Source organism: Nicotiana tabacum, chromosome 13 (genome assembly GCF_000715075.1).
Source record: "Nicotiana tabacum cultivar K326 chromosome 13, ASM71507v2, whole genome shotgun sequence".
NCBI classification, from domain to species: Eukaryota; Viridiplantae; Streptophyta; class Magnoliopsida; order Solanales; family Solanaceae; genus Nicotiana; species Nicotiana tabacum.
The window spans coordinates 117,064,736-117,079,266 of NC_134092.1; the positions used below are offsets into that span (position 1 = coordinate 117,064,736).

General features: G+C 39.2%; 1 protein-coding gene and 1 pseudogene across 1 annotated transcript; both read right to left on the minus strand.

Annotated features, from left to right (window-relative positions):
* Positions 1 to 5,365: 5,365 nt before the first annotated feature.
* Positions 5,366 to 6,982, minus strand: LOC107804669 (protein FAR-RED IMPAIRED RESPONSE 1-like). The gene is made up of 2 exons (XM_016628591.1): positions 6,548 to 6,982; positions 5,366 to 6,415 (listed from the first exon to the last, which is right to left on the minus strand). The coding sequence occupies exons 1-2, from the start codon at positions 6,980 to 6,982 to the stop codon at positions 5,366 to 5,368; spliced, it is 1,485 nt and encodes a 494-aa protein (XP_016484077.1).
* A 4,208-nt stretch (positions 6,983 to 11,190) lies between these two features.
* LOC107804671 (protein GAMETE EXPRESSED 1-like) lies at positions 11,191 to 14,418 on the minus strand (annotated as a pseudogene).
* Between the last annotated feature and the right edge of the window lie 113 nt (positions 14,419 to 14,531).

Genomic DNA, 14,531 nt, shown 5'->3' on the forward strand with positions numbered 1-14,531 from the left:
CTACGGTGTCTCGTCTGAGGTATTTACTGATCATCGTAGCCTTCAGTATCTGTTCAAACAAAAAGATCTTAATTTGAAGCATAGAAGATGGTTGGAGTTGTTAAAAGACTATGATATCACCATTTTGTATCACCCCGGAAAGGCCAATGTGGTGGCCGATGCTTTGAGTAGAAAGGCTGTGAGTATGGGCAGTCTTGGGATATTCCGGTCGGTAAGAGACTATTAGCTGCAGATGTTCAGACTTTGGCTAATCAGTTCGTGAGGTTAGATGTTTCAGAACCCAGCCGGGTTCTAGCTTGCACAGTCGCTCGGTCTTCTTTATATGAGCGCATAAGAGATAGGCAGTATGATGATCTTCATTTACTAGTCCTTAAGGACACGGTGTGGAATGGTGATGCCAAAGAGGTTGTTGTAGGGGAAGATGGTGTTCGCGAATGTAGGGCCGTATTTGTGTGCCAAATGTGGATGGGCTTCGTGAATTAATTCTTGAAGAGGCACACAGTTCTAGGTATTCTATTCATCCAGGTACCACAAAAATGTATCAAGATTTGCGGCAACATTATTGGTGGAGGAGAATGAAAAAGGATATAGTTGAACATGAAGCTCGGTGTCTGAATTGTCAGAAAGTTAAGTACGAGCATCAGAGACCTGGTGGTTTGTTTCAGAAGGTAGAAATTACTAAGTGTAAGTGGGAGCGTATCACAATGGATTTTGTTGTTGGGCTCCCACGGACTCAGAGAAACTTTGATGCAGTTTGGGTCATTGTGGATAGGTTGACCAAGTCAGCCCATTTCATTCCAGTGGCAGTTACCTATTCTTCAGAGAGGTTAGCTGAAATTTACATTCGTGAGATTGTCCGCCTTCACGGTGTGCCCGTGTCTATTATTTCATATCGAGGTACGCATTTTACCTCACATTTCTGGAGGGCTGTATAGCGTGAGTTAGGCACGCGGGTGGAGTTGAGTATAGCATTTCATCCACAGACAGACGGACAGTCAGAGCGCACTATTCAGATATTGGAAGATATGCTTCGCACTTGTGTTATAGACTTTGGAGGTTCTTGGGATCATTTCTTTCCACTTGCGGAGTTTGCTTATAATAATAGCTACCAGTCGAGCATTCACATGGCTCCATATGAGGCATTATACGGAAGGCGATACCGATCACCAGTTGGTTGGTTTGAACCGGGAGAGGCTCGGTTGTTGGGTACCGATTTGGTACAGGATGCCTTGGATAAGGTCAAGATTATTCAGGATAGACTTTGCACAGCTCAGTCTAGGCAAAAGAGTTGTGTCGACCGTAAAATTTATGATATTGCATTAATGGTTGGAGAACGAATATTGCTTCGGGTTTCACCTATGAAAGGTGTAATGAGGTTCGGAAAGAAGGGCAAGTTGAGCCCTAGGTATATCGGACCCTTTGAAATTCTTGAAAGGGTGGGTGAAGTAGCCTACAGGCTTGCATTACCACCTAGTTTATCAGCGGTTCATCCGGTGTTCCATGTGTCTATGCTCCGAAAATATCATGGTGATCCGTCCCATGTGTTAGATTTCAACTCAGTCCAATTGGACAAAGATTTGACTTATGAGGAGGAGCCGGTGGCTATTCTAGCCCGGCAGGTCCGGCAGTTGAGCTCAAAGAGTTATCCTTCAGTTCGGGTGCAGTAGAGAGGTCAGCCGGTAGAGGCATCTACCTGGGAGTCCGAGTCGGACATGCGGAGAAAATATCCACACCTTTCCTTGAAAACACCATTTATCCTTCCTCGACTTGCGTGCGCAGTCCGTAAAATTTTCTGGAAAGTTCTCGTGTGAAAAATGAATTAAAATGTGAAATAGAGCTTTAAAATTCAAGTGAGTTGATTTTGGTCAACATTTTTAGCAAACGGACCCGGATCACTACTTTGACAGTTCCGATAGCTCCGTATCATGATTTGGGACTTGGGCGTATGCCCGGAATTTAATTTGGAGGTCCCTAGATCAAGTTATGACCATTTAACGGAACTAGCAATTTAAAGGCTAAATATTCCAAGTTTGACCACGGGGTTGACTTTTTGATATCGGAGCCAAAATCTGATTCTGGAAATTTGAACAGCTCCGTTATGTCATTTATGACTTGTGTGCCAAATTTGAAGTCAATCCGGATTCATTTAATATGTTTTGGCACAAGATTTGCAAATTGAAAGTTTAAAACTCAAAGTTCGAATCGGAGTGTGAATTGTAATTTCAGTGTTGTTTGACGTGATTTTAGACCCCGAGTCAGCCCGTATTAGGTTACAGAACTTGTTGGTATATTCGAACGGGGTCCCGAATACCCCGAAAGTGAAACGGATCGATATCGGAACAAGAATTGGACTTAAGCAAAAAATCTGAAATTTGGGTTCTGGTATAATTGCACCTGCGAAATTTTGACCGCAGGTGCGAGCTCGCAGAAGCGAGACTTCAATCGTAGATGCGGCCTTCGCAGGTGCGGCCCTTTTGTGCATAAGCGGACGTCGCAGGTGCGACATTTTGTCCGCAGATGCGGAACCTCGCCTGGCAGCCCCTTTCGCAGATGCGAGATTTTTCTCGCAGATGCGAGCTCATATGTGCAATCCCATGCACCGCAGATGCGAAAATGCTGGGCAGAATACATAAAATCGGGTCTTAGCCATTTTTACTCATTTTTGAGTTTTGAGTCTCGGATTTGGGCGATTTCAAGGGGAATTTTCACGACATTGAATTGGGTAAGTGTTCTTTATCATATAGTGATTGTATTTCACAAATCCATGTCTATATTCATCATTTATTTCGGATTTAGATGGAAGAAATTAGAATTTTTGTAAAACTTTCCAAAAAATGAAAAATTAAGATTTGAAGGTCCATTTGATATCGGAATTGGACAAATTTGGAATGGTTGAACTCGTGTCGGAACGGGTGTTCGGATTTTGTGAGTTTTTCCGGGATTTGAGACGTGGGTCCATTGCCGAATATTTTAATGAATTTTGGATTTTTATCCGGAAAAATTATAAATTCATATGGAATTAATTCCTATGATTATTATTGAATATATTGAATTTTTTGTGAATCGATTTGAAGCTTTCAGAGGCAAATTTAAAAGGAAAAGTTGTGGTTGAATAATTGATTGGAATTTGCAATGCGAGATAAGTGTCGGGGTTAACCTTGACTTGAGGAAATAGAACCCTTAAATTATTGGTTATGTGAATTGCATGTGAACGATGTATAGGCGAGGTGACGAGTGTCTATACGTCATCAAATTAATTGTTTGCCTGCTTACTTAAAAAATCAAAAATTATTTTTAATCATAAATTAAATATTATAATAATTGTTTCTCTCTTATTCATTGTCAAATATTAATTCTTGAATTCCAACATTAATTGTTACATGTTATTTGTTTTATGTGCCTTAATTGTTATTTGACATTTAGCATATTAAATATTAAACTGCTTATTTGCTCCCTGATTTTCATAATAAATTGCTATTTGTCATTGTTTGCTTCATAATTAAATCATAATTATTGTATGCTTGTTGTCTTATTATTTTATGTTAATTGTTGCATTTATTGGGGAATTTCTTCTATAAGAATTGATTGGTAAATAAATATGTTGGAGGAGCGGGTTGCACGCCGCAACAGGATTGATTATAATGAATATATTGGAGGATCGGGTTGCACGCCGCAACAGACTTATTAAAAGTCAATATTGGAGGATCGGGTTGCACGCCGCAACAGACTTATTAAAAAGTCCATATTGGAGGATCGGGTTGCACGCCGTAACAGACTTATTAAAAGTCAATATTGGAGGATCGGGTTGCACGCCGCAACAGACTTGTTAAAAAAGTTAATATTGGAGGATCGGGTTGCACGCCGCAACAGACTAGATTAAAATGAATATGTTGGAGGAGCGGGTTGCACGTCACAACAGAACTGAATGTGGATATATTATGAGAGCGGGTTGCATGCTGCAACAGAATTAATGAAAATGATAATTGGTTATGACTGTTGAGTCGCCTTCAATTATTATAAATGAATTACCTGATTTATTCCTATTATTGTTGTTGTTACTAATATTGCGTACAGGTTAATGTAAGTGAACCGCCTTAGCCTCGTCACTACTTCGTCGAGGTTAGGCTCAGCACTTGCCAGTACATGGGGTCGGTTGTACTGATATTACACTCTGCACTTCTTGTGCAGATTTTGGAGTTGGTCCCAGCGGCGTACCATAGACTTGCTCGGATTGCAGCTATCAGAGGAGACTTGAGGTATAACTGCATGGTGTCCGCAGTTCTGAAGTCCCGATCTATTGTACTTTAGCTGTGTGTTTATTTCCAGATAGCTTTATATTATTCAGACCTTTATTTGTATTTATTCTAGAAGCTCGTGCACTTGTGACACCAATTCTAGTATGGTATTTAGACACCGTTGTTTGATGGATTATTTCACTATATTTCAAATTTTGTTTCCGCATTTGTTTCCTTGTTATTAATAAATTTAAAATTATTTTAAAAATGGATAATATTATTCTAACGTTGGCTTGCCTAGCAAGTGAAATGTTAGGCGCCATCACGGTCCGAAGGTGGGAATTTCGGGTCGTGACACTTACTATAGCTCCAAGTCTAGTTCGGCATTGAGATCAAACAAGCTTGATTGCGATTGTGTAGCGTCAATTTGCTGCAATTTAAATCAAACAAACATTATAAGAAAGATGATATATTTAAGTAATAAATCAAATGTAGTCACAAAATTATACCTCATTCACACCTAGGGAACCATCATGCTCAATGTTTGTACCTCTGCCTTGCCCATTACCCCTACCACTGCGTCCACCACTTCTACCGGCACCTCTACCACCACGATTGCCACTACCACTATCACCAATCCTGCCTCCTGCCACCCCCTCTAACACCAGTTCTTGCACCATTTCTAGATCCAAATACACCACGTGGATGTGAACTTGTAAAGTAGCATTCAATTCTTCCTCTATATCGATGCAAATGTGGCCTGCCACGTGAACGAGTGTACTGGGGATCTCGTAGAGTTGTGTCGTCAGTCTCATCTGAGTCATCTTGGTCGGGGTTTGGCACGATCATTTCGTCATCCCTGTTTTGAAGATCATGCACCATCTTCTTCAAATTATGCTTAACATATTGAACCTTCACGCTAGTACCCAGTTCTATATCACAAGCCATGTCAAAATACTTCAACATGCTCCTGTATGTCTTGTACTCAGGAGTCATGTTTGGGTAACCAACTTGATGGAACCGATTCAAGTGTGGCCTAATAACATCGCTTCTCCACCTTGTCAGTATATACCTTTTATCAATTTTATCAATCTTCTTGTGCGACAAGATCTTGAGTATATGGCAACAAATTATCCCTCTAGACTCGAACCATTTGCAGTTGCAACTAAAATAATCATCAATAGGTGTATATTCAACAGTGTACTCAACTGGATTTCCATCATTTTTTTTACAACGGAATAATCACTAACAATGAATTTCTCAACACCAGGGACAACTTGATGATCGTCGGGGCTGCTGACTTCACAATGATACAATTTCCTTAGCAGTGTCTTGAAAAGTTCATACATTGTACGCGTATAACACTGAATTGCCTGCTCCTCCCACTTGAACATTGACTCACACACAATTTGAAAGCCCTTTGACTTGTATTCCACTTCCAACTCTTTCACATGCTTAGCTCCTATAGCTAACTCATACTGGTGAACAAACATCCTAAGAGTGCTTTGACGGGTAATATATCCATCAAAGAATGCATGCATCCCCTCACTTCTTTGCGTAGATAGCATACCAGCCCAAAAATACACATCGAGGTACATAGGAACCCATTTTTCCTTCTCAGAGTAAAGCTTGTTGAACCAATTCCTTGTATGCAAATTATACCTTGCAATATATTCTGTCCATTTTCTCTCAAAAACTTCAACAGTAATGCTATCAAGGACCATGGATTTAAATTCTCCACGTGCAATTTTAGAAGGACGAACACCACTTAAGTAAAGAGGCAACTTTGAAAATATAGGCCAAATACAACACCTATGTATTGTATTTGGCATCACTTCAGCAATGGCTGGCTTAATGCTCTGACACTTATCAGTTATGATCGCATCTGGATGAACATTTCCCATGGCCTCAAACCAAGTTCTAAAAACCAATTTATAACTATCGATATCTTTATGAGACATGAGAGCACGTCCCAGTAAGATGGGCTGTCTATGGTGATTGATGCCAATAAATGTAGCACATGGCATATTATATCGATTCACAAGGTACGTCGTATCAAAGCATATCGCATCATGGAATTGCTCATACGTTGCCTTACAGTGTGAATGCACCCACACCACATTTCGCAGCCTACCAATATTATCAACGTCTATTGAATAGAAAAACTCCCTATCCTTTACCTGTATTTCACGAAAAAAGTTGAGCAGCGACTGTGCGTCCCCTTATTGCATTTCAAAATTCCTACTCTTTAAAATAAAATTTCTACAATCCTTTGGAGTGCAACCCAAATTTTGCGGTCCACCACGTTGAACATCAGCAAGTCTAATATTCTTGGAGGGTCTAATGTCAGATCGTTTGTGAGCTACAAGATCCCTCTTCAAAGAATCACAAACGGACCTATGTCCAGCCATCAGGAGCGATATGTAAGGGACCAAATCATGGTTGTGATCGTGAACAGCCTTAGAGACGCGCCAACAACCAGAATCATCCAAAACAGCAGCGAGCCTAGCTTTACAATTGTTACTCTTGGTGGTAAACTTTATTTTGTGAATCCTAGCCCTATCACAATAGTAAGTTATGTACCTGGCATTGTCACCACCCTTCTTGTTGCAATTGTTTTTGACAACAGAGAATCCTTTCAATCGTGCATGTTCTTTGTAGAATGCAAACAAAGAATTTTTATCTCTAAATCGCATTCCAGAGATTGGACCTACAACCACATCCTTTTCAGTGAATTCATTCTCCATTTCCTAATCAACATCACATAACTCTAACTCATTTCTTAAAACCTGATCCTCATCATCGTCATCTTCTCCGTAATATTTTCCATCAGGTTCCTCATCATTATCATCATCTAAGTGCACAGCATTGTTGAAACTACTGTGAGAATTAACATCGACCCATTCGTATTCATTCAACAAATTATCGTCTGATGTCATCCCTAAAGATCTATACAACTCATCCCTAACCCGATCAAACCTATTATCTTGGTTCATATTCGTGATTGTTGTATTTGTGTTATGTTCATTTGGATTCATATTTTCTTGCACCACCAAATTTTCTTAGTTTGAATCTATTTTTAGATACTTGTAACGACTCGGCCGGCCATTTTGAGTATTACAACCCTGGTTCCCCATTTTCTGCTCAAATTATACTTTACAGTTGTTGTGTGACTTGCTGGGGCAATTGGTTCGGGTCCGGTGAGGTTTTGGAATGAATTGGAACAATTAGTTCTAAGGTTTAAAGCTTAAGTTGAAATAGTTGACCAAATATTAACTTATGTGTAAACGACCTCAAAATTTAATTCTGATGATTCCAATAGTTCCGTATGGTGAATTTGGACTTAGAAGCGTGTCCGGAAAAATTATTTGGAGGTCCGTAGTGGAATTAGGCTTAAAATGCTGAAAGTTGAATTTTGGGAAGTTTGACCGGGGAGTTGACTTTTTGATATCGAGGTCGGAATCCGATTCTGGAAATTGGAATAGATTCGTTATGTCATTTATGACTTGTGTGCAAAATTTGAAGTCATTCCGGATTGATTTGATGTATTTCGGCACAAGATATAAATTTGAAAGTTCAAAGTTCATTAGGCTTGAATTGAGGTGTAATTCATGATTTTAGCGTTGTTTGAGATGATTTGAGGGTTCGACTAAGTCTCTATAATATTTTAGGACTTGTTGGTATATTTGGTTAAGGTCCAGAGGGGCTCGGGTAAGTTTTGGATGGTTAAAGGATCACTTTTGGCCTTTGTGAGATTGCTGATATCTGCTGCTGCATTTTTCTGATTTTCTCTTTCGCGCTCGCGAGTGGGCCCTCGCATTCACGAAGAGTGTTTTTTGAGTGTGAGGTTTTGTTTTTCGCGTCCGCGAAGGGGAGGACGCGAACGCGAAAGTATAGTCTGTGTGTGCATCGCAAACGCGTGAGAGGTGTCGCGTTCGCGAAGAGGAGTGAGGCTACTGGGGACTCCCGGGTCCTTATTCTACATGTTCGCGAGGTGGCGGTCACGTTCGCGAAGATCTGAGCTGGTAAAGCTTCGCGTTAGCGAAGGGTAAGGTTTGCAAAGCTTCGCGTTCGCGAAGCCACTATCGCATTCGCGAAGGGTTAAATTTGTGGGCAGTCGAGTTGTGCTTCGCGAACGCGAGGGACCTGTCGCGTTCGCGAAGAAGAGATGTCTTGACAGAGAGTTTAAGTTCTGAAAATGGGACTTTGAGCTCGGGAAGAGGCAATTTTCGGGAGTTTTTCAAGGAAAACAACGGGGTAAGTGTTCTTAACTCAATATTGGTTGAATTACCCGAATCCATGGTTGTTTTTATCATTTAATTGGTGAATTAAGTTGGAAAAGTTTGAAAACCCTCTTAGTTTAAATTGAGGATTTGAAGGCCGAGCTTTGGTCGGATTTGAGTAATTTTAGTATGGTTGGACTCGTGGTTGAATGGGGGTTTGGATTTTGTGAGTTTTATCGGATTCCGAGACGTGGGCCCCACGGGCGATTTTTGGGACGTAATTTCGAATTTTTGGAAAATATTAGTATTTTAATATGGAATTAATTCCTATAATTTTTGTGAGCTGAATCAAATTGATTGTGACTAGATTCGAGTCATTTGGAAGTTGATACGTGCAGAATGGAATTTCTGGAGCATTGCTTAGCTTGCTCGACATTGGATTTGGCTTGCTCGAGGTAAGAAACTTTTCTAATCTTTGAGGTGAGGGTATGAACCCTGAATGTATGTATTTCATGAATTGTTGGGAGGTGACGCACATGCTAGGTGATGGGCGTGTGGGCATGCACTATAGAAATTGTGACATAATCGTTTCTGTGCAATTTTGTAGTTAAATGATCTTGGCATTTTCCATGTGATTTTATGAGTTAAAGAAATTTAGCTAAAAAGCATATTAAAAATCATGTTGAGGCTACGTGCCAGTATTATTGGGACCCACAAAGGTCATATTGTTGTGAATTATTTATTTTAAATTGAAAATTCATATTCAGTCATATTCATTTCATTGCATATCATATCTCAGTTATTATTTATTGATACATCATATCATCATTTTGGGTTATTCTCATGACATTGTGAGCCCATGAGAGAGAGATTGGAGAGATTGATGACTGAGGGAGGCCGAGGGCCTGATTGTGAAGATATTTTTTTTGGGATCGGGTTGCACGCTGCAGCAAGCCATGTTGGCTTTATATATTTTATACTATTGCACGTGAGTTGGCCGTGCAACACGTGAGTTGGCCGTGCAGATCCATATATTATACTATTGCACGTGAGTTGGTCGTGCAGCACGTGAGATGGTCGTGCGGATCCAGATATTATTATAGCACGTGAGTTGTCCGTACAGCATGTGAATTGTCCGTGCGGATCCAGATATGATATTATAGCACGTGAGTTGTCCGTGCAGCACGTGAGTTATCTGTGTTTATAGAGCTTAGGCTGTAGGAGCCCCTCATGAGTCTGTACACACCCCTAGTGAGTGCAGTCGACTATAAACAGGGATCGAGCTGCACGCCGCAGCAGAATTTATATAGCGTTGAGTGATTGAGTGTGCTGAACATAGTGAGAGAGAATGCGAGACAGTGAGATTGAGTACTCTGAGAGTGTGAGTACATGAGTAAAATCGACATACATGCATAGAGATGTATTTTTCTCATGTTGTACGGTATCACATTATTCATAATTTCTTAAACAATGTTGACAGATAGGCATAGTGATACATTTGTTTTACATTGGTTATCTGGAAAGAAAGGAGACATTTTATTTATTATTGAAAGGATTTGGGAAAAATTATTGTTTTCAAACTTATTCATATTTTTGGTAACTTCGGTAAACGATTTGGGTTTTCATTGATGTACTTGAAAGGCAGAACTATTTTCAGAAGTCACGATTTAGCTGAGAATTTATTCTTTGAGTTACTTCTGGTATTACTTGTTTTATATTGTTATGAACTATTGTTGGTTATGGAAGTTGGACTCTGACCTTCGTACAAGCTCGTCACTACTTTCAACCTAAGGCTAGGTTTGTTACTTACTCAGTACATGGGGTCCGTTGTACTGATACTGCACTTCTACACATTACGTGCAGATATTGGATGTCATTGTTGTTGTGTTCGATGGTTGCCGGATTTGAAGATGTACCTGCATTCCGGTTGTTGCTACCTCTTGTTCATGGTAGCCTTAGATTCATGAAAACTTTGTTTATGTACTTTTCAAACAGATGATGTATTATTTCATACCAGCTTTGTATACTCTATTCTTAGAAGCTCATGATTTGTACTACCAGTTCTTGGGGATTGTATAAGATTAAGACCTTTATTTACTTAAATTGCTTTAATAATCATTATTGGAATGGGATATTTGGAAATTGCCTTACCTAACGGGTTGGGTTAGGTGTCATCACGACTAGTCGGATTTTGGGTCGTGACACAACTTGACTTGGTTTGATAAGGAGGAAGTATACTAAATCGTATACCGTATTTGTTTTTAAGAAAATACAATAATTTGTATACACATAAATACAATGAAAATACAAATATAATGCAAAGACTCCTCAGCTACCAACATTTAATTTTCTCATACCTCAATGCTTGGGAATAGGAAGAGCCTCTCCACATTTAATTGTGTTTTGGAGGGGAAAATGTAGGCTAAATAGTTAGGGGGTCTTTGATGTCTTTTCACGGGTGTGGCCAAGGTTGGGTCACTAAAGTTGGGCCGTTTAGCATCACTCGATATATATATATATATATATATATATATATATATATATATATATATTTCAGTTATTTTTTTGAGAGCAGCTATACAGTATCATTTTCACATAGATATTTGACCATAACATAAAAACTATCATTGGTTGGAAGATTTACATTACACAAGTAATAAACACATCTTTCCACTATGAGAATAACTTCATTAGTTTGTCTAATACAAGAATAATTCATAAACAAAAGCAACTGAATAAGTTCAAATGAATAATCAAGTCACAGAATTACTAGTACATGTAACTACTATAAAACAAAACACTGAATCAAGAGTTTGTATGGTTTTCTTATTAATATAAAAATGTAAGACGGTTGAAAAAAAAATTGTCAGTAACTTCAATTTGTCAAAAGGTGATTCCTCAGGTTGTATCTTCTTGTAAATGACATGTTTCCAACTGAATTCTCAGCAACTTCCTCAGGATATACAAAGTCAGGATCCTTCAATTTGTCAACATCTTCTGGTAATTCAGCTTCAATCCAAGAAGACCAATCGACATCATCGTCTGATTCATCATTCTCCATTTCCCATGTCAAGTACTTCTTTTGTTTCTGAATTCCATTAACCTTCTCCACTAGTGTTAGTAACATTTGATGATTCAACACTTCATAATCTCTGGAAGATGTTTGCACAATAAGAAGATAAACAACAACAGCATCAACAACATACGCAGTGCGGTCCCACAAGTGGGGGTCTGGAGAGGGTAGTGTGTACGCAGACGTTACCTCTACCTTGTGAAGGTAAAGGGTTGTTTCTGAGAAATTGCATAATAAGAAGATATGTAGATTTTGTTATGTTGTTTATACCTGTATGTCCAAATGGAATATAGAAGTTGGCATGACGCGAGTATCACAAATAGAGACCTAACTATGCTCACAGTCCAAGCTTGATCATCAAGTTCGTTTGCTCCATATCGAAGTATGGCTACTTCAATCAAGAATGTGAGGCATAATCCTACAACAAACGAGAAATGACAAAGCAGTAATGAGCACAAGAGGATTTAGAAGAACAGAATATATTTTGGTAAAAATAAAAAGGTGATACTTACCTATGTAAAGCCTAGATCTCACATTGTAAGTCTGCTTCGTGCTAGTGAACATGTAGAGAAGAAAGATTGACAACGAATAGAGCAAGAAAGCTTTGATCAATCTTGATTCAAGAAGCATGGCGTTGTGCAATGCAAACAGCTTGTCTATGGCAAGGAACATGCTTGCTTGTTTAGACTCAAAGGTTTCCTGTTGACACAGTTTAAGAAATTCATGAACCAGTTACAAGAAATCTAAGAGAATGGTGATGTGCTAAGTTAAAGTTACTTTCTTTAATATGAGAATTAACAAACCTGAGCAGCTAATATAGTTTTTGATTTCTCAACTAGATGATCATGTGTTTGCTGGAGTTGTTTTTGCCGTCTAAGAAGTTCCTCTTGTTGCTCATGCCCGAATTGAGCCAACTGTTGCAGAGTCCCCCTGTAAAAGTATATAGATATTGCAATACATCAGCCTACAAATTTGGCCAACAACAAGTAACCTACATATCAACCGTGATATCAAAGGGCAGCATCCAGCGTTCACAAGGAAGGATCGCACCCTAAGGGGTGACGTGTAAGCAGTCTACCCTGATGCAAGCATCAGCAGCTGATTTCATGACTTGAACCCGTGACCTATAGGTCACGCGGAGACAACTTTACGGTTTCTCCAAGGCTCGTCTTCCCAACCGTGATATAGTACCTAGAAAATATAGAGTAATAACTTGTTATAACCAGGTAAATTGCACTGACTGCGTAATTAGAGTATATATAAGAATCGCACAAGTTCTAGCGTCAGGGTAGGCTGCCTACATCGCACCCCCTTGGGGTGCGGCCCTTCCGCGCGCGGGATGCTTTGTGCACCGAGCTGCCCTTTTTTTACAAGTTATCATCGATGGTATTACCTGCTCTCTTTCATTGCTTGAGACTGAGTTTTAGTGAGAAGTTCAAGGCCATTAATAGCTTCAGATTGTCCATCCAAAAGTTGTTTCTGTTTATCCAAAGCTTGGCCAGCAATATTTCCAATATCTTCAGCTTTAGTCTGTAATTTGTCCATCCTAGAACTCATTTCATCCCCAACTTTCACAATCTTATTCTCAATTTCCTCAGTTCCATTTACTAATCTATTAATCCCATGGTCTAAACTAGTATAAGATTCATGAACAATTGCCATGTTTTCCTGCAAAGTCTCCTTCATTTTCGCCTGCCCTTCGCTCAACTCTAACTGTGAAGCTGCTATTCCTTTCGATTGCTCCAAAATTGCTTCCGACTGCCTTGACACAGAGTTTACACTATCCTCAATATTCTTGGAAGTCTCTACTACTCGTTGAGTTCGAACATCAATCGAGGCTAAAGATTCTTGTACATTTTTCAGAGTTTTCTAATAGCAATTCCCCTGCTAGTAACATGTTCTCTAGTTTTTCCTCAGCAAATTCAGCAGATATTTGCAAATTGTTCACCAAACTCTCTATTGAAAACTTCCATGCATCCATCCTGAAATTATTGAAAAAGCATAAGACCTCAATATTAACTTTCACTAAAGCAAAAAAGGAGAAGATATTCAAGGTGGAAAAAAGAAGGGGAGCCTCGGCGTAACTGGTAAAGTTGCTGCCATATGACCAAGAGGTCACGGGTTCGAGCTGTGGAAACAGCCTCTTCTTGCATAAATGCAGGGTGGTCCGGCCCTTCACCGACCCCGCACATAGCAGGAGCTTAGTGCACCTGGCTGCCCTTTATATTCAAGGTGGAAAAATAGTAAAAACTTACTGCAATTGATGGCAAATTGCACCAATTTCAAGAAGGAACTCCAAGTAAATTTTCAGAACATCACTATCTATTTTCTTGAGACAATTTGTCATTGGTGATTTTGCATCACAATAAGGCAAAGGTGATCTTCCAGTATGCTGCTGAAAACAATCACATAAATTCCAAGAAAGTCTAGACCTTAATTCTTCATCAGGAAGAGCTTTTGAACATACAGCAAATACACTTTGATAAGCTCTTTGCCAACAAGAATCAGGGACTAACATCTTTTGTTTAGCGTTTTCGATGAGTTTAAGTCCCTTTTCACTTTTATAAACTTCCATTGAGAATTCAGACACCAACTTAACCATTCTGCTTTTCGAAGAGTATTTGCCTGAATTACTGTTTTCTTGTTTATTATCATTCTTGTTATTAGCTGTAGATGAAAAAAACCAACCCTGTGATGATGAACTTTGTGATAGCAAAACCAATAACACAAGCAACCATTTTTGTATATGAAGTCGACCCATTTTTGTTCTCAATCTGGTAAAAAATCTCTGCAATTCAGAAGCCAAAAGTAAAGAGCTTGTAATTATCTTTTTTTATAAAATAAAAAAGCTTATATAAATAGTTATTATAGATAGCTTGAAACTCCACAAAACTACAAGCAGAAGTAACGTGAATTGATGATGAGGACAACTGATACGTATATAAATAGTTGGGAAAATGGCGGCAACTACTTGGAGAGAAAGTATCGTGGCTTTTTTTA